The sequence below is a fragment of the Ictalurus punctatus genome, chromosome 19, assembly GCF_001660625.3.
Source record: "Ictalurus punctatus breed USDA103 chromosome 19, Coco_2.0, whole genome shotgun sequence".
NCBI lineage: Eukaryota > Metazoa > Chordata > Actinopteri > Siluriformes > Ictaluridae > Ictalurus > Ictalurus punctatus.
The window spans coordinates 15,210,608-15,229,410 of NC_030434.2; the positions used below are offsets into that span (position 1 = coordinate 15,210,608).

An 18,803-nucleotide genomic window follows, 5' to 3' on the forward strand; every position below is an offset into this window, starting at 1 on the left:
ACACACTGCTATTTTTATTATCTCAAAACGACACTTTTGTGGGAGATCACTGGTAGCATCTGTACTTTTTATAACACCAGCTCCCTTGATCCTTGCCGTAACAAGCAGCTGATTTGGTGTTAAAGTATATTTTTGTACCATATATATATATTTTTTTTTGTTTGTTTGTTTTACCACGTTCCCCACCTCTAGAAAGAAAGTATTTGTGGGATTTGTTCTCCCTGCCACTGAATCAATTAAATTTTCTCTTGGAAAGATGTAAATGTCAGTCAGACTAGACTGGAAAGATGGATCAAAGATGTAACTTGACACACCCTTCTGATATTTATGAGAAGGCTGCAGCGGGACTCTTTGAAAGCTCAATTCAAAATTTCAAATTCGAGTTATTTTGAAGAGCCAGATTAATAAGCCCAGCTACAGGATTACAGCAGAGCTTGTTTAATTAGTCTGTTCTATACTTTGGTGTGTAACATTGTAATATAACGTAACTCGGAGACAGTGACACAGGGAACTGCCAGCCATGTAAAAGCATAGTGTTTAAACCAGAACCTCTGAAGTGCCCAGATGTTTACATTTGCAACGGTCTCTGGGTGGAGCTCATGAAACTCAGATGGTGGTGCGTTATCCATGCCGTGCAAATCCACATCCTCTTTTATTAGTTCTCTTTTACAGTTCAGTGACAGAATAGAAATTAATTCCCCTTACATGTTTTTTTCTGTTGTAAAAGCTCATTTGCAGTTCAGCAGTCTAATAGTTCAGCAGTCTTGCTTAACATGAACTCAAAGAATGTTTTGCATAATTCTGCAACAGAAATGTATAAATGTACACTATATAACATAATCAACCCTTTGTCCTTAAGTAATTTAGATTGTATCATACTTGGGTTTGGGTTTGGCTGTGATGTTGGTTCTAAGCCGGCTTTCCTTGCTCAAGAGCAGGTTGCAGGTCACCATGATTTGCTTTCCGAGCGGCCTTGTGCGTCATGGAGCAGATGAGCCGTGTGATGATTGACCAGGTGTGTGCACGCGTGTAAAATTACATCCGTGAATCAACAGTGCGCTAACAAAATTCATATCTCTGTTGATATGCCATGCCTCGTAACTATTTAACACCAGAGTTCATCTGTTTTAAAAACCGTGTGAGGTTGGGTCAAGGGTCTGAGAAGTATGCATGAAGTATATACATTTACTGTTCCGGTCCTCTCACGCTGTGGTCTCAATCAAGCGAACTGAGCTGCTGAAGCTTGTGTAGCATCTGGACACAGTTTTTAGAAGCCGGGATGTAATTACCGCCATCAGGTGGAACCTCCATGGGTGAAGTGTAGCCTGTAGTCCGTGTCTCAGCAGGCCTTTGAAGTTAATGATAATAATGATAATGAGTCTTTGTTGGTCACATATACATTACAGCACAATGAAATTCTTTTTCTTCGCATATCCCAGTATGTTAGGAGGTTGATCCAGGTCAGAGCGTAGGGTCAGCCACGATACAGAGCTCCTGGAGCAGAGAGGGTTAAGGGCCTTGCTCAAGGGCCCAACAGTGGCAGCTTGGCAGTGATGGGGGGCTTGAACCCCCGACCTTCTGATCAGTAACCTTAACTGCCAAGCCACCACTGCCCCAGGCCACCACTGCCGAGGGAGATGAGAGAAGATAGCTGCAGAAGTAAGACCAGATGCAGTTTCAGCATGCAAAATGATCACAGACACAACCTATACACCATGCACATTCACAAGTGACAAGTAAATCGTGTTGCTTGTAGTTCATTGCAGGTAAGTGTGTAGCAACCTCTACTTTTATCGCTTGTGGGTGTGCACTGCCCAGCATTAAAAAAAATTTAGATGAAAAACAAGTACTAGCCAACATGTAAAGGCTTATAAATCTAACTAGCACTAAAAATAAAAACAATGCAGTAATCATGTTACCTGCTAGGCTTTGAACTAGTTTCGTTTCAGATTCATTTTACTAGCTACATGCACTCACCAGCACTCACCATGATTTTCTTTAAATGATTTCCTTAAAGGCTTTATTTTCCTTGATAATGGCCCTATACACATTTGATGAACGGTTTTATATATGGAAGGATGAAACCACGGTTATGTTTTGTCTAAGTAGTACATGAGAGATAATTGCATGTAGGACCTAAAATTGTGAAGCAACATCGGAGCACTGTTGGCCTCAGGTATCATTTGAGCCAATCATCTGGATTTGTCACTTTAATGCAACATACATAATTTGCTTAGAATTGAGCAAAATCTCAGTTTAAATGTCGGTCGCTGCTGTCGCTGAAATCACAGCTCCGTGTTGTGCATGTATATAGAAAATGAACGGTCGCCTGTCGCCTTGTCGCTTGCTAGTGTGAACGCAGGGTTGGTGTAATTAGCAGTACAGCTTACATAGGGGTTATGCAGGCTTTAAGTGAGAACTAATGATGCAGCCTTTTGTGACATGTTTTCCACTGGGACAAGTAAAACTCATCAACAATTCTCCGTATTTCACCCTTACTACAACCGGTTTGTGTCATGTGACCTCCTACCTGTCTAAACTCATGTCAGTATTGCCATAGAAATGGATTTAATCATAACAAGTGCTCCTTCATGACCCAAATGTTTGAAAAGTTCCTTTGATGGTGTGTCATTGTGAAGGTTGGTTATGTGGCGCCAACATGCTTTGCCTTCAGTTTTGTTAAGTCTTATCATTTCCTTTTTTTTCCTTTCTGTTTTTTTCTTTTTTGGAAAGCGCAGAATAAGATTTGGATCCCTGAATTACAAACACAGAGCTTTGTTCAGGTCCTGTAATCTGATGCACATTTGCTACTGCTCCCAGTAGATAACAAAACCCTGAAAATATAAATGTGGTTGCCTTCAGATATTGAGTACACGTTCCGCTTTTGACGTTTTCCATTTGTTCTCACTTCTGTGTTCCCAGATGGCCATGCAGGAAAAGTGTAGACAGTTTAGTTAACATGGCCTTGAAATGGGATATCTGCCCGTTAGGAGTGTGTGGATTCTGTTGCAACACCTGGTGTGTGTCTGATAGCAGGCTTGTTCATTCAGCCTTTAGAGCATGACCTCATGGCTTTGCCTCGCAGTACATATAAGTAGCCAGGTAGCTTAAATATCCAAACCAAACAAAGGTCTCTCTCATTCTTCATATCTCATCAGCTATATCTCCTCCAGATGTTGTGTACAAACTAATCTAGCACAATCTTAGGAAACATATGATCATTTTCACTGTCAGTGACTGTGCTTTTAGTACACTTTAAAAAAAAAAAAAATCACTTTTGTGTTACTAATGTTTTACAGGGTGGATATTAATGGTGCTGACTTTCTCCATGAGCATACAAGGCTTCACTACTTGGTTAATCATTTCCATGGTTAATGGTGTGCAGAGAGGACATCCTGTAAATGATACATGAATAACACTGTTGCTGATCCCATACTGCACTTGAGCTTGACTGGAGTCAGCGTTCAGTTCTGACATCAGCTCAGCTTTTTATGAAGGACCTTTTTTAGTTTAACGTTAACCCTTTATTCACTGCATTCACATGCAGGCTTTCAAGCAGCATTAGCATTGTTGAACTTAACCATGATTTGCACTGATATATAAAGCATTATGTTGTTAGCTTCTGTTTATGTAGTTAATTAGGGACTTTACCCACTTGTTAAAGTTTAACCCTGTTGGGCGTGTCCCAAATAGTTTGTGATTCGATTATTATATCATGATGCTTCAAACCCGTGCGAACTAGCGGAAGGACTGGATTCAGCTTTGCTCTCATGAAGGTAGACCATTTGGCAAAAGTTCCAGTCCTGCTCCAGTCTGGTTTAATCTCCCACTGGAGAAATGACAGACTTTCTTACTGATGAGTCAAACTAACAGTGTGCTCTCTTTTCATCAGGTCTGTTTGAAGTCTTTTCTATTACTCTGTCAGTGCCTTCAGGCCATTTTGGGTGTTGTGTTTCCAGTGTCACATGCGACAGCCTCATAAGTTTGATCTATGAGTACACTTGATCAAAAATGTAATTTCCCCTGATAAATGTGCTTCGAACAGAGACCATGTGTATAAAGGAAATGTCTGCAAGGTGCTTGATAGGTCCAGGTTTCCACTATGTGACTTAAATGTTATAAAGAGGAAGTGTATATTGTTGTTGGTCTGTTAAGTACACTCTTCAGTTCTGAGGAGCTCAGGCATTTGAATTGTTCTCTTGAAATGACCCGCTTATCTTACACACCCAGGTCTCCACAGAGTAGGTGCAAGGAGTCCTGACCTTTATAACGTTAATATAATCCAGAATGCCGAGCCTGTTGTTGGGAGTGTCCTTTACTATGCAGAATTATGAGTTGTTTATCTAAAGAATGGTACACAAGCAAATGATGAGGGTGCGGGAAGATCTCCACTTATAGTACACAGCAACAAAACCCAGGCATATGATCAGACATCTGTCCTTTCAGTCCCTGGTGTACACTGTAGGTGATCACAATATAACCATCTGACTGAAAAATATAACTGCACTAGGCAATGTTAGGGGAATTACAAAAGAAGCTTGAAGGAATAAGATTAGGGAGTTTCCAGTTACCTACCCCACAGACTTGAGAAAATAATACTCGTTGCTTGTGATTCTGTAGTCCTAAGTGAACTAATAGCTTTATGATCTTGGCTAAAGTGTTTAGGTATCATCTGTTTAGCCTGATGTGATTTCAGAAGCTTTTTTCTAACACACACACAGCCCTGGGAGAATCTTCATCATGTGAGTCATCAACTAACAATCAAAATCCTTAGAAGTTGTCTGATCAAGCCAGGGAAAGCCAAAACTGTTCCCAGCTAAGCAAGAATGAGTGGCAAATTGGAGAAGTGCTGCCACAGTCAGCTGCCAACCAAGACACCCTGGATCCGAAGAAACAGACTGCTTTACATGCAATTTTTCAATATTGAGGGCTTGGTTGGATATGAAGAAAGGTAATTGTGTAAAGAATGTGTTTGGACGGAAAGGTGTGGTGACTCTGGACTTCCTATGCTAGCGAGAGATGAAGGAGTGGTCAGATGGCCACTTTTTTTTTTCCTTTTTACATGAAAGCGCCTTGTTCACTCCTGGTTTCCTTGAGATATTATCCAGTCCTCTTTAAAATAGGAGTAGTTCTATCCAAAAATGTCCTACATAAGCTGAAACTACATAGTAGGTTATATTCAGCCTGTTTCAGCCTCTAGCTTCTGGTTTTGCCGATGCATATATTTACTAGTAGGAAAGATTACATCAGCTCAGTAGTTTTGTCAGACAGGGAGTGTCCCAACAAACCTGTCTGACCATGGATCCTATTCACTGAAGTCTAACTACAATGGGAAGGATGTGCAGGATGACACAGCATGACCAAGAGCATGACACACCATAAGATTCATCTGTTCACCAAGACAGTTCATCTACCTATCAACACGTAGTGGCTCAGCATATATCCCTTCTTCACTGGTGCATGGATGCCACATGGCCTCTTTGTGGTGATAGCTGGAAGCAGACTGAAATGAATGCTTTTCTCCTTAAAGTAATGAGCTTTGAGGTAAATAGGTTTATGTCTGACAGTTGGACCTTGAAGACTTTTAGCTGTTGCTGTAATCTCCTTGTCCTTCTTCCTTACGCTGATCTCTGCGTGTAGGCGAAGGAGGATTCGGCAACTCACAGTGTGGGAGGAAGGGCAGTTTTTTTTTTTGTGCCATTACCTCACCGACGGAATGTTTGTTTTTCCTTAGTCATGCTTGGCCGTGCAGTACAGTCCAACTTAACCCTTTCCTTTTCATCTACGACCTCACACTTGTTCTAGTCAGTATGCTTGTCAAAACCCAATTTGGTGACAATGTCTTAGAGGAGGCATTATATGAGCAAATATATCAAATAAAAGACAGGTGCATGCTGCTCGAAGAACCATAGAATAAGAGAAGTGCGTGCACTTATGGCTGGGTGTGACTACAGTACTGTTTGTTATATTAAATAATGTTTTGTAGAGTGTCTTGGAGGTCTGGCTTCGAGCTAGACTCCAGACAGTTTACACAAACAGGGTTTTCCAGTCCAGCCCAAACAACGAGCCACCATAAGAGAGCCAGCGGAACCCACATCATAAAGCCCACCACATCAAGATAATAGTGCTCTCTGTGTCGCTAGTGGGATTCTCCACAGCACACATTACTGGTGCATTCCACAGTTCTTATATACAAAGATTCAATACACTTAAAGACACTGAAAGGGGCTTGTGGAGCATGTTTACATAGCTCTTACCATCTTCTGTTTAACTTGACTAGGCTTTAAGGGGCATTTTGCTTCTCAATTTAACCTCATCAGAAAGCGTGTTGTACCGTTAATTGCTCAGCTGAGCTCATGTGGTGTTGGAATCCCTTCGTTATGAAAGTCTGTGGGTTATAAATGTGTCTTTTCGCTCTTGTTTACCATTGCTTGCATGGAAACCAAGTCAGTGTGGGCGAGAAAAGATTTAAAGCTGGATTACATGTGTGAGAAGATCTCTGTAGTTTATGTACCTATTTAGGCCTTGGAGGCTTTCCAGTCAGGAACATCAACACGGGTATTACTAAGACGATGACTAATATGATACCTATGATCGCGGCACATGTAGACAGCTTTGATTTAAATCCAGTTAAATGAAATGTTGAGAGTTTAGACTGAAGGCACAGGTGATAGGGATGGATATTCCCCCCCCCCCCCTCTCTTGGTATATGTCACTGAGGCCCAAAATATACTTGGGAGCACCTTAGGGGTGCACCAGAATAGCACCTGTCGTTAGGCTAATCCAGCTATGAATCACTCAGTTAGCAAATGAGGTCAAGCTGAAGCCGTTCCAAGCTTCACATCACCAAACAGTGAGAGTGCATCAGGCCTGGAAATTCCAATGCTAACTACACATAGCCTACATTTACAAACTAAACTTTTTTTTTTCTTTCTTTCTTTTTTTTTTTTTTTTTACAGCTTTGCATTCATGGCTTAGCACAGCATGTACGCTTAGCCCACAAGGACACCAACTCCTTCCTCACTCTCAATATCAGTAATACAGCTACAGTGAGCAGAAAAAAAACCCTTCTGTTATTGCCTCTGGGACTCTGAGGGACTTTTGACCCTTACAGCAAAGGGACATGTGCAGCATTTGAAAGAGAAGCCAGGTCTATGTCTGGTACAGTATTTAAACAGTACCCTACAGTGTGAAGGTCCTTGTGTGCCGACGTGTTGGCATTATTTCCTGAGACGAGAACCTTACCTTATAAGGGGCTCCGTGCCTTCTGGGTTAAGCTGTGCTGCTGTAGGCTTTCAAGCTTTGTTTTGAACAGGCCAGCTCATGAAAGCAGACCTGCTTCTCTCTGCCGTCTTATGACCATGTAAGACCAGAGTGCACTTGATGCTGCTGACAACAACAGCCCGTAGAGCGAGAGTCCAAACGTGCCTAAGATCTTTTACTCGAGGAGGAGGTCTTGAGGAGCATTGTAGAGAATGTTCCCAATCAACAGGCGTACAATGATCTATGCTTATAAAGTTGACGTCTATTTGGAATGCTCTTGGCTCTTATGGAATGTATAGTATTTTAAGCACACATCACATATTGGGCTTTGGGGCTTTCCTGCGACGAACGGGCGTAAAATATCATTCTTGCTTCTGATCTTCCTCGTATAATCATGAGCTTCATTTAGTGCAGTGTATCAGAACTCACTTATTTGTAGCAAGTCCTTCCTTGTTGAAGTTACACAACACAAATAGGACAAAGAGCGGTTGCAACATTCTTTTTCCTTCAAGGGTGTTTGAATATTTTGGAAATGATTCTTCACTGGGTTGGGCTGATTTCTGTCAGTTCTTACACTCTTAGACGTCTTAGAAACAAGCAACTAGGGCTTGGCAATATGACAATATAATATGGATATTCTGCTCAATCTGACTAAATGATGTCCTGATATGCTTTTCTGACGTATATGACTTGTGGATATATAATTTATACTGTGTTTTCTTCTTCTGTTTTTTTTTTTAAGTGATGTTAAAATTTTGTACTGAATATTTTTAGAGCATATTTCAGTGATAAATAAATTGCTGTAGTTATTAAATTTAAGTATAATTAAGCAATGTTTTTAAACTGCAACACTGTATATATTGTATATATTGTGATGTGGTTGTGTTTGTGTATTTGTGTATGCTAAAGTCTACCAGTATGGATTTATACTGTTTTGAAGTAACCTTTTATCCTCAGACATATTTTTCTCAAGCTTATTTTGCCTTTTTTTCTCTTGCCGTTAACTCTCTTTTTATCTCTGCTGTTTAGGATGCTGAGAAGGAGAAAGACCTCCAGACTCATCTCAGTTATGAGGAGATCAGGCACAAGATCGACTTGTATAACGCAGCCACACGAGACCACTTTAAAATGACACTGGTGAGTTCCTCCTGTCCACTCTGTCCACCAACAGCCCCACTATCCATTATTAACCACTTAACTAACAGTCCTATACCTTTCCTGACCTCTCTTTAGATGCACACACAATCAAAGCCAGGTTAAGACTATCCCTAATGGAGGGGAGATTATATTTCTGTGCAAACTGTGTGCTTGGGAAGTCTTCATACCTTCTATTGGTGTTTACATGGGGAGGATAAAAGTCTAGCCTGCTGCCCAGTCCAATGTTTTAGTTGCTTGGAAACTGACTAGGTTAAATTGTGGTAGCTAAAGTGAAATAATAATGCATTATCCTCTTCTAACAAAGTTTCTAATGTAGCCCATTGTGTTTATATGGTCAGTATTTTACATACTTGTGTGCTCCTGATTCGGAAAGATGGTCTGTTGTCATTGGGATGCATGCTAATTAGTCCACGTAGTAACAGTCTTTCCACCATCGTCCAGATCATCTCTGCCAATGTGTGTAGTGCAACGTGCAGCGAGATTTGGAACAATGGTGCAATAATTACAGCGACGATGTGCGGAAGCGATTTATGGTTACACAACAGATGAAAACTTCTGTTATGAGAAAGTCAGTAAGGTGTAGAGGTTTTTTTTGTTTGTTTTTTTTACCGATTTGTTCACCCCTGACATAACACCTCCACTGTAGTGTCTCTGTCTCCTCACAGAGACATTACTCATGCTGCCGACCTTGTGTGTCTCCATTCAGCCTCGACTCTTTGTGTAATAACGATAAGGCCAGCGTGATGTCACAGGCCCCGCTTTTGTTTGGGCTACCTGCTTGATGTTTCACATATGAATGACTGTTGTGTTGTTATGATGGCTGTTCATCGTGGGATATCCTGCCTTAGAAATAAGCTTTGCTTAGACAGAGAGAAAGAGTCTACTTGAAGTGCATTTTCTGCTATGAGACAAGATACACACACATTTCTGTGTGTGTGTGTGTGTATGGTGTGTGTGTGCTATTTCACAGAATGCGGAAAATATCAGAGTGGCTTTCTCATTTTGCTTTAAGCGTCTCACTGTCTCTTCTCGTTTCTTTTAGCTTGAGGCAGTCATAAGTTTTCACTTCTCATTTATAACAATAGGAGCTACTAACAAATATTACAAGAGTGTGTGTGTATGTGTGTGAGAATGGGTGAGTGAGTGAGGATGGTGGGGGAAAGCAGTGGCTGGTTAAGCACAACTCCTGCGTTCCAGTGGTGTATTTATTTTACAGTACACAAGTGAGTGGAACATTGGGCTTGCCTCCTGACCTATAATTGGCCCCTTCGTGTCTTCCCTTTGGCACTAACGTTCAGGCTAACAGACATAGAGATATTGTGTTGCCTGTAATCCGAGGTCCATCTGGACACGAGGCTGTACTCTAGAAACCGAGGCGTTGCTTTTTGACTCCTCTTCTTACACATGCAGAGAGTGCAGGATTGTGTCTAACGCACAGAAAGTCCAGTGTAACTTACAGTTACTGTCAATATCACAGTATTTCAGTAGTAGTAGGAATTTTAAGCATATACAGAGGTGGAGGTGACATTAAATTAAATCTGTTTGAAAGCTCGTGTTTTAACATTTGGAGGAGATTACATACTTTTAGAAAAGAGGAAAAGAAAAAAAAAAGGTTAAATTAGCAAGTTCATTCATCTTTAGTAAACGTTTTAGCCTGGTCAGTGTCATGGTGGATAAGAGACTATCCCAAGAACACTGGGTGTGAGGCAGGAACACACCCTGAATGCGACGCCAGTCCACCGCAAGGCATCATGCACACACATTTTCACCCTCATTCTTACCTAGACGTGATTTAGAGTAGCCTGAGAACCTTAAGAAGAACATCATACAAACCACAACCTGAGCTCAGGATTGAACCCGAAATTCTTTCTAATGTAACACATTTCCAAAAAAAAAAAAAGAAAGAAGTTGAGTAAACATCATACCGTACCGATTATGTCAACCTGGTGCTTTACCGTAGTAGACCGTAGTATCTATTCTTACAGCAGAAGTTCCTGCCCAATGATTTTCTATCCATTGAAGTTTTCCCTGTGATTAGTAATATGTATTATGCAAAAGCTGCATTTAACATTCATTAAAAAAAAATAAAAAATCTTTCTCTCTCTGCTGCTAGAATCCCGACGGCTTGTACACAGGCTTCATAATGGTGCAGCTGGAGCTGCGGCGGCCCATCACTGTGACGGGAAGCGTAGCGGGGATGAAGGAAGGGGAAGCCTTTTATTTACCGTGCGGTGCTGTAAACACTCTGCACATCAGTAGCTCCAACACGGTACAGCAGGTGATCGAGGCTCTGCTGAACAAGTTCACCGTGGCCGACAACCCAGCCAAGTTCGCCCTGTACAAACGCTTCTGCCGCGAGGACCACGGTGAGTCCTGTGTGTGTGTATGTACAGGACATGGATGTGTGTATGTACACTGGTCAGTTCAGTAATGATCCTCATGCTGCAGTGTGTGTGTGTGTGTGTGTGTGTGTGTTGCCAGGATGTCAGGAATTCCACAACAAGATCAGTCCAGCAAACAAGCATACGTTTGAAGTGTGTGTATTTATGGACTGCCTTGCCTCCTAGTGCTTTTACTCCAAGTATATGATTTCTGCTTCTTGTGCCAAGAATATCCGAATAGCACGCACACATGGTACACACACACACACACACACACACACACACACACACACAGTCAAGAGACCAGTTGGTACACTTGTGGTTGGCCTCTTTCCCCACATCCACAGATCTTTTTGCACACACACACACACACACACTATCTAGTTCTGCTAGCTCCCTCCGTGCCTTCCAGACAGGCCGATTCCACTGGAAACCTGTGCCCGAACTCCTCTTCCATCAGAAACCCTTCCAGCCATCTTTCCGTAATCACGGCTTAGACGTCCTGCTGCTTAAGGCCTCCTCTGACGTCAAACACACAACACACATGTCTCGTGACAAAGTACCAGTGTTTGTGAGATGAGTAATGCTCAGACAGTATGCAGTCCCCTGCACGCCAGGATATATGAATAGGTTTGAATCCACATGTGCACGTACGTCGAGCAGACGAACAGTTATTCTAACCACCTCAGTGCAGTGGGAGACGTGCAGTGGGAGACATTAAGCTCAACTATTAAACAGAACGAGTAAAGAGGGAGATGGAGCATCTGAGGTTTTGCCAGAAGAGGGGAAATGTGCTGATGCTGCTGTCTGGATGTCTCAGACGTGTCTCCCCTGCAAAGCCCCTCTCCATTTCTCGCTCCTCTCTCTGAAATCCCCTCTAGCAGCAATCCAAGGAATGGGAACGTGGGTTGAAGTATGTGGGGAACACACACACACACACACACACACACACAGTCATGCAATTGTGTGTTCCACTTCTCGTTAAATGGCATGTGCTGAGACTGTGAGCTCTCTTAATTAAATGCCCCGTCTAGACTAACTAAGCAGCTTTGTGCAGAGTGATGAATTTGAACTTAGTCAGAAACTTCTGCTACAGAGTTTATTACAGAGAACAGAGCACCACTTATTTCAGCCCACATCAAGCAGAGTACAAAATGAAAATTGTGACATGCGTGCCATGCCAGCGACACAACAGCAGAACTGTGTGTAGTCACTGTATGAAGCGGTGCTCATACTGCAAACTTTTTATTACAGTGATGCAAATCACAAGCCACCGTTACACATCGAGATGTATTTGGTGCTTCGGGTACGGTTTCCTCTGGGTACTCCGGTTTCCTCCCCCAGTCCAAACACACTTGACAGACATGTTGTAGAAATGTGATCGGCATTTCCAGATTGTCCGGAATGTATGGGTGTGTGAGTGTGTGTGTGATTGCGCCCTGAGATGGGTCGGCACCCCGTCCAGGCACCCCGTCCCTGGGATAGGCTCCAGGCTCCTCGCGACCCTTTATCGGAAAAGTGGTACAGAAAATGGAAGGATGGATGATTATATAAATATATAACTTATTAAAAGTCATGAAATGATTATAAGTTATGATGATATTTATTATTAAGTTCTTGTTTGACTCTTGGTTACTTGCATTCGATGGGTTTAATCCAAACATTTAAAAACAAGGTGTTGGAGCATTCAGGAATATAAAAAGATCCACAATATTGGCAGAAAAGTCTTGCGCACATTTGAATAATGAGCCCAATATTAAAATAGTTGGATCGTGTTAATAAAATGTTTCCTGTGGTGGAGTCTCTGTCTCAATGAAATACTCGCCAGTTATTTCTAGATAATTAGGTCCATTAACTCAAGCAAGAGCGAGAGACTCCTGTAGTTCACCTGAATCTCATTAGATAGTACCATCGGGACTTTTTTTTTTTTAATGACAGCCCAATTAAAAAACACAAACTAGCATTACTAACCTGTAGAAAACAGAACAGACAGGAACAAACCACGTCATGGTTTTCGCATGTTTCACTTCTACAGGAAAAGGGAATGGCCGCTCATGGCTGTAGAAAGTACCGTAATAGGCTTTCAAGATCCTCATCGGGGTTGACCTGGCGGTGATATGGGTCGGGTTTTGATAGGTTGTTTTTAATCTGGTGTCTGACCACCTCATTTATTCATTTTACATTTATTCCTCTCAGTGCAACCTTTTAAGTGTTATTTTTTTTCCTTCCGGTTATTGTATCATGATCTATTCCACAGCTGTGACCCACCTCCCGTCCTTATCTTATCCAGATTTACTGTTAAATAATATTGTTTATAGGCAGTGCAGTGTAAATATCAGTCCAGAGTACTACAACACCACCACTATCCAGCAGCTTGTTTCTTGGAAATTCGGAAGAATGATGTCATTACACCAGAAGAGTTCCTTATTATGTAGCGCTTGTATGTTTGTACTGCGGCATTCACAGTCACTGTTTCAACAAGCCTTTGTTTTCTTAGCCACTTACCTGTACGATAGAGTCTGGGAGTGAATGACTTGTCACTGCTACCAAACTTAACCTAGTTTTGTAAGGATTACACATTTTTGGCTTCCTCAGTTAAACATAATTAACAGTAATAATGGTGAGTATAGAGAAATCTGGCTAATGTTAAATATCCGTCTTCAATAAGTCATTTTTTAAAGTCATTTTTCCCCGTAACATTTGTTTTACCTATCTTTGTCGAGAGGCTAAAAAGTGTGTGTGTGTGTGTGTGTGTGTGTGTGTGTGTGTGTGTGTGTTTATTGTCCGATTGTGTTTAGCATCTTAATGATGCATTCAGTTAATCCATGGAGCAGTCTTAGAGTTGTATCCATGTGAAAAAAGATTAGCCTGATAATTAAAGAAAGGACTATTTTTTTTTGCAATACAGTTGGGTGATCATTATTTTATTATTGAGCAACATGATAATCATCATGATCACACAGCCATTGTGCTCTGTATTCCTTATTTGACTATAGATAATGGTTGCTTGTGTGTTTATTTTTTTTGTTTTTTTCTTCTCCCCACAGTGTGTGTATGTAAGCTGTCAGAGGGAGAGCACCCTCTGTTCCTGCGTCTGCTGGCTGGGCCGAACCTGGACACACTCAGCTTTGTCCTCAGAGAGCAGCAGACAGGAGAAGTCATGGTGAGGCGTCACTCACGTTTCCTGCCCCAGAGCAGGTCAATAGAGTAAGGAGCTGCTTGTTTGAACATGTCTATTGATCTGCACATCCTTCTCTTCCTCTGCAGTGGGACGCTTTCTCCATCCCCGAGCTGCACAACTTCCTTCGCATCCTGGATAAGGAGGAACAGGACCAGGTCCGTGTGATAACGGCACGCTACAACATCTACCGAGAGAAGCTGGAGGAGGCAATCCAAGCGACTAGCAGCCATAATTAACCACACACATACACAGAGAGAGAGAGCGTGTGGACTGGTGCCTCAGGAGTGAGGTGACACATCTCTCTCAGGAACTCTGACCTCCAGAGAACTTTATGTGCACCATGCTTTTCCAGAGTGCCATACTCCCATCTCACACACACACACTTCTTTTTTTTCTTTTCTTTTCTTTTTCTCCCCTGTTCAGTTACCTCTTGAACTTGTGAATGATGCAAGCTTAAGAATCTGTTTTGTTTGATTATTTTATTTAATTGATAGATACTGTGGTTTGTACATATTGTTGTTTGTAATTTATGTGGGGAAGCTTTGTTCTTTTTGTTTTTTTTTAAAATCTATATTGTAAGAGTCTTATTTTATTTTTAAGAGTCATAGCAACAATCCAAAACGAATGAGTAGAGAGAACGGCAGTGACAGTCGGCACTGCTGACCTGCATGTTTCATTTACCGAAGAATAAGTAAACTTGACCTTGTTCAGATGGAAGTAGAGGTGATACCGATTTACCGGATGGTCTAAGTCTGCATAAAATGGTTCTGTTTTAAGTTGGGCCGGTTCTACGTCAGCACTGTGAGGCACGGAGACGAGCTGCAGTACCAGTGTTTGTATTACCAGACCTGTTGAATGACTCTTCCTAACAGGAGCCCGGACAAACTGACAGTGCATTTGCAAGTCAAGAAGGAGTTTAGTGTTGGGAATCCAGATGGAAAGCACGATATGTAGAAATGTGATCATAAAGGATGAAGAAGGAAGACAGGATGTACGAAACTCCCAGTGAGAGGCGTGAGAATGGAGAACGAGCGATCGTTATGTTGGTTTTAAAGCTAAGTTAGTTCAGAGCCTGATGAAAAGGCTTCCGAGCTCCTAGAAGTAGGGCTAAGTTGTCACGGAGCAGAAGCAATTGCAGGAAGTTGACATGTGGAGATAGAGGAAGTTGAAATGCATTTAGAGGAACTGTAATGTGCTGGTCTGGGAATAAACTTAATGAATGCAGGTCCAGTGTTCACGCTGACCTCAAGGGCTTGACTTGTCTTTGTTCGTGCCAAATGTCTGTTTAAAACTGCGGGGTGATTATGTATAATAACCTCCCGTTATCAGATGAGCAACAGAAGAAAGAACAAGACGTGGGCTGTATATGCCTGTGGTCTTAGGGGAAGGGATGTACCACTTGTCGAGCTCTAAACTAAGTGAGGATTAAAGATGCATGTTGGAGGATGCTCTCGCTTTGCCAAGCTGTAGGCTAAGCGTCTGTATCATGTTTCAGCTGCAGCTGTTCAAGACATCTCTGATTGATACTGTAAATCTGTGGGGGGTTTTTTTGGGTAAGATGATCACGTATTCCACCACCGAATGGAAGTCTTGATAGTATACATAACAGAAGTGACAATCTGCGCAGAGGGTTTGCGTTATATATCTTTATCTCTCTTTTAGACGCTGTTAAACGTACTGTAGTTCATTCTATGCAGAAATCAGCAGAAATGTGTCTTAAAGAGCAATCTGTCAGCAGGCTGTGCTACTTTTGTCTCGGTGAACATTTACACCAAAGTTTTTTTTTTAATGATACTTGTGTATCAGTGGTTGATTTTTTTTTATTATATATTTATATATAAATATATACCTATGCATATTTTATTAGAACATGTTTCTGCTAGTACTCTGCATGATGGTTTTCTGAATACGTTATATTGTGCTGCAGTGTCCGTTCATGCATTGATTTAGTGGTGATGTGGGGACATCTTCTGGCCATCTGCTGTAATAGCACCTTTACTTCACAGGCCTTTTGTTCATGTTGTTTGTTTTTTTTTCTTTCTTAAGTGAAATTTTGTTTTGTTTATTTTTATAACCAATGATACAGTGTAAAACTGCATATTTAATTTAAATCTAGAGAATTTAGTGCCTGCTGCACTCACAGAGCTTGTATTACTCTATATGTAGCCTGTGGGGTCATGTCACCATGGCAACACTTACTCCTAAACACTGGGTTAAATATATTTTAGAATCAAATGTTTCATCGTGGCAGGAGTCTTTCATCAGGGAGATGCTGATGATTAGCAGTGCGGAGGAGCTATTATTCTGGTGTGATTAGGTTCAAACTGACAATTACGCAGGGCTCCTGTAATGTCAGTAGTAGTAGATACTAAGCCATTTTTGGGCACTTTACATTGTAATTCAGGGAAGAGTTTTTATTTTTTGTCAGCTTTGGATGCTTTTTTATTTTTAATCCTTTTTTTATTTTTTATAAATCTTCCTTTACTATATAACAGTAACTCTATATTTTATTCCGTGAAAGCATACGTGTGTCCCATGGAAGCTTCTTCTCTGAAGTTGATTTAGAAAGAGAAAGCTTCAGTAGTTCAGTAGTTTATAGTGCAATACTGTGAATGTTCCAGCTGTCCAACTGCATCACATTTTATTAACTTTTTTTCAAAATCTCCACTAAACGCTATGAGTATGTGTAGTACTACTAAAGGAATTTCCTGTATAAATGCATGCATTATATTAATCCATGCATATCGGTTCTGGCTGTGAAGGACATCACTAGACAGTGTTGCAGCGCATGACAGTTGATTATCGAGAACGACGCTCTTGATTTATAAACTTTTCATTTGCTAAACCAAGATTTAAGATAAAGAAATTTCAGTACCTTTTTTGCAATGTTTGCAGGTCTGCCTTGTATAAGTCAAACATTTAAAGTCTACTTTTCACTGCATTTAAGGGAATGTTGGAGGAATTTGAACATAATTTCCACTGGTCATTTCAGGATTTAACCAAGCTACCAAAGCTAAATCTGATCATACATATTAAATGAACACATCAGAGATGTTTTAAGGTTTCTTAGGCTACTGTTAATGAAAACGGCTCCGAGACATCAGCGCTGCGAAGTGGTCTGTGCCAAATGCATAATGTTATAATAAAGATGTCGTATTTGTGATGTGGTGGTTGATGTGTGGCTTATTTGATTTTTTTTATACTAGCTGTTTCTAACTAGTAAAACAGTAAAATAGAATGAACCACCTTTATTGGACCTCAATTTCACATGGACATTCTGGCTGTAGTCACTGGGACTACGGTTTCTACTATGGCTTTAGGACTGTAATTACCTAGCACTCGGGTATCCTTTAGTGAACACTGGATCAGTTCAAATAACAGACTTCATATAAAAACCATAATGAACTTTGACACTATCCGTTGTTACCCAGATGAGGATGGGTTCCCTTCTGAGTCTAGTTCCGCTCAAGGTTTCTTCCTCTTAACATCTTAGGGAGTTTTTCCTCGCCACCGGCTCGTTCAATTGGGATAAATTTACACACTTAAAATCTGTATCCAGTGTTTATATATTTCTGTAAAGCTGCTTTGAGACAATGTCCATTGTTAAAAATGCTATACAAATAAAAATTGAATTGAATGTTTTTAAAAAGAAGAAGTGTCTCAACAACAATGATGATAAAATTCAGAATCATCATTATAAGGCCAAAAATAATGTTATACTGTAATTATTTGATAATCTTACATTGAACAGTTGTATAATGACATTAATAGCTATAGCTAAAATGTCTACAATCTTTTTAATGACTAAATTCCACAATTACAAAGATAATAAATAAATAATAAATAAAAGAATACAGCAACGTTATTCCGTGACAAAGAGCTGTAGTTGAATAACATTCAACAAATTATGTGTGTAAATTATGTTCCAAAAGCCGATCAGAATACGTCAAACAAAAATATTCAGCCACCTGTAATCAAATCCGAATTCCTGAGGCATGAGAAAAAACTTTCATCATTCACGCGGCCAACAGATGTTCAGACCACAGGAAAACAGTCTGGTGTAAAAATCCAGAACTAAATCTTTAACGGTGAAAGTTCCCTGATAGGAGTAGGTGCTGGCAGACGATGTGCCCTAAGTACATGGGTCCTACCCCTCTGTCTGATAACGCATTACACACGGTATATTCAGCATCTTTGTGGTTAATGTTCTTTGTGCTTGACTTCTTCTTTATGGCACCTTCAGGGAGAGAGAACAAAGTCAGCCATTAATATCAATAATGTGCGGTTTCATCACAGTCTACACGAGATACAATAAAGTTAAGATTAGACTTCATTCATCCTGAAGGAACATTTCATATATTTCTGTTATTTTTGTAATAAAAAAAAATAACATCAAAAGCTTCTTGCCAGTGTTCTACAGTAGTGCCTTACTGTATGTGAAACTGGAGCTTTCTGTTGGCCGAGACGTCTCGTGACTTAAGAGAACGAAGATGCTGCCAGAGACGGCATCAGATACAAGATCCAAACCTTCACAGAAACGTTTCCCCTTGTCACATCCAGGACTACTAAAGTGTAGTGTGTTAAAAATCTCATACATAATAGTTCACGATGGAAACAGATCAAATCTGCTTTCTTACAGTATCAGGTAATATATTGTAAGGAACACTGTAAGAAAATTTTGTAAGAAACTAACAATCATGCTGTTTGTTTTTCAGGCTTTAATGTCTCCTGTACAAAATATCTGTATGGACAACTATAAATTATCAGCACAGTAGATCGGATTTTTTCCTCCGCTTCTCATATTTGCAATATGATATATT

At 40.7% G+C, this 18,803-nt stretch overlaps 1 protein-coding gene across 2 annotated transcripts in view; it reads left to right on the top strand.

The window, feature by feature from the left end:
• rassf3 (Ras association domain family member 3) overlaps nt 1-17,146 on the top strand; it is a 52,771-nt gene extending 35,625 nt beyond the window's left edge. For both annotated transcript variants that reach the window (XM_017494530.3, XM_017494531.3), the window contains 4 exons: nt 8,293-8,400; nt 10,535-10,787; nt 13,850-13,965; nt 14,070-17,146. In XM_017494530.3, coding sequence (XP_017350019.1) covers nt 8,293-8,400; nt 10,535-10,787; nt 13,850-13,965; nt 14,070-14,219 — 627 coding nt within the window. In that variant the 3' untranslated portion in view covers nt 14,220-17,146. The remainder of the gene's footprint in view (nt 1-8,292; nt 8,401-10,534; nt 10,788-13,849; nt 13,966-14,069) is intronic.
• The last annotated feature ends 1,657 nt before the right edge of the window (nt 17,147-18,803 follow it).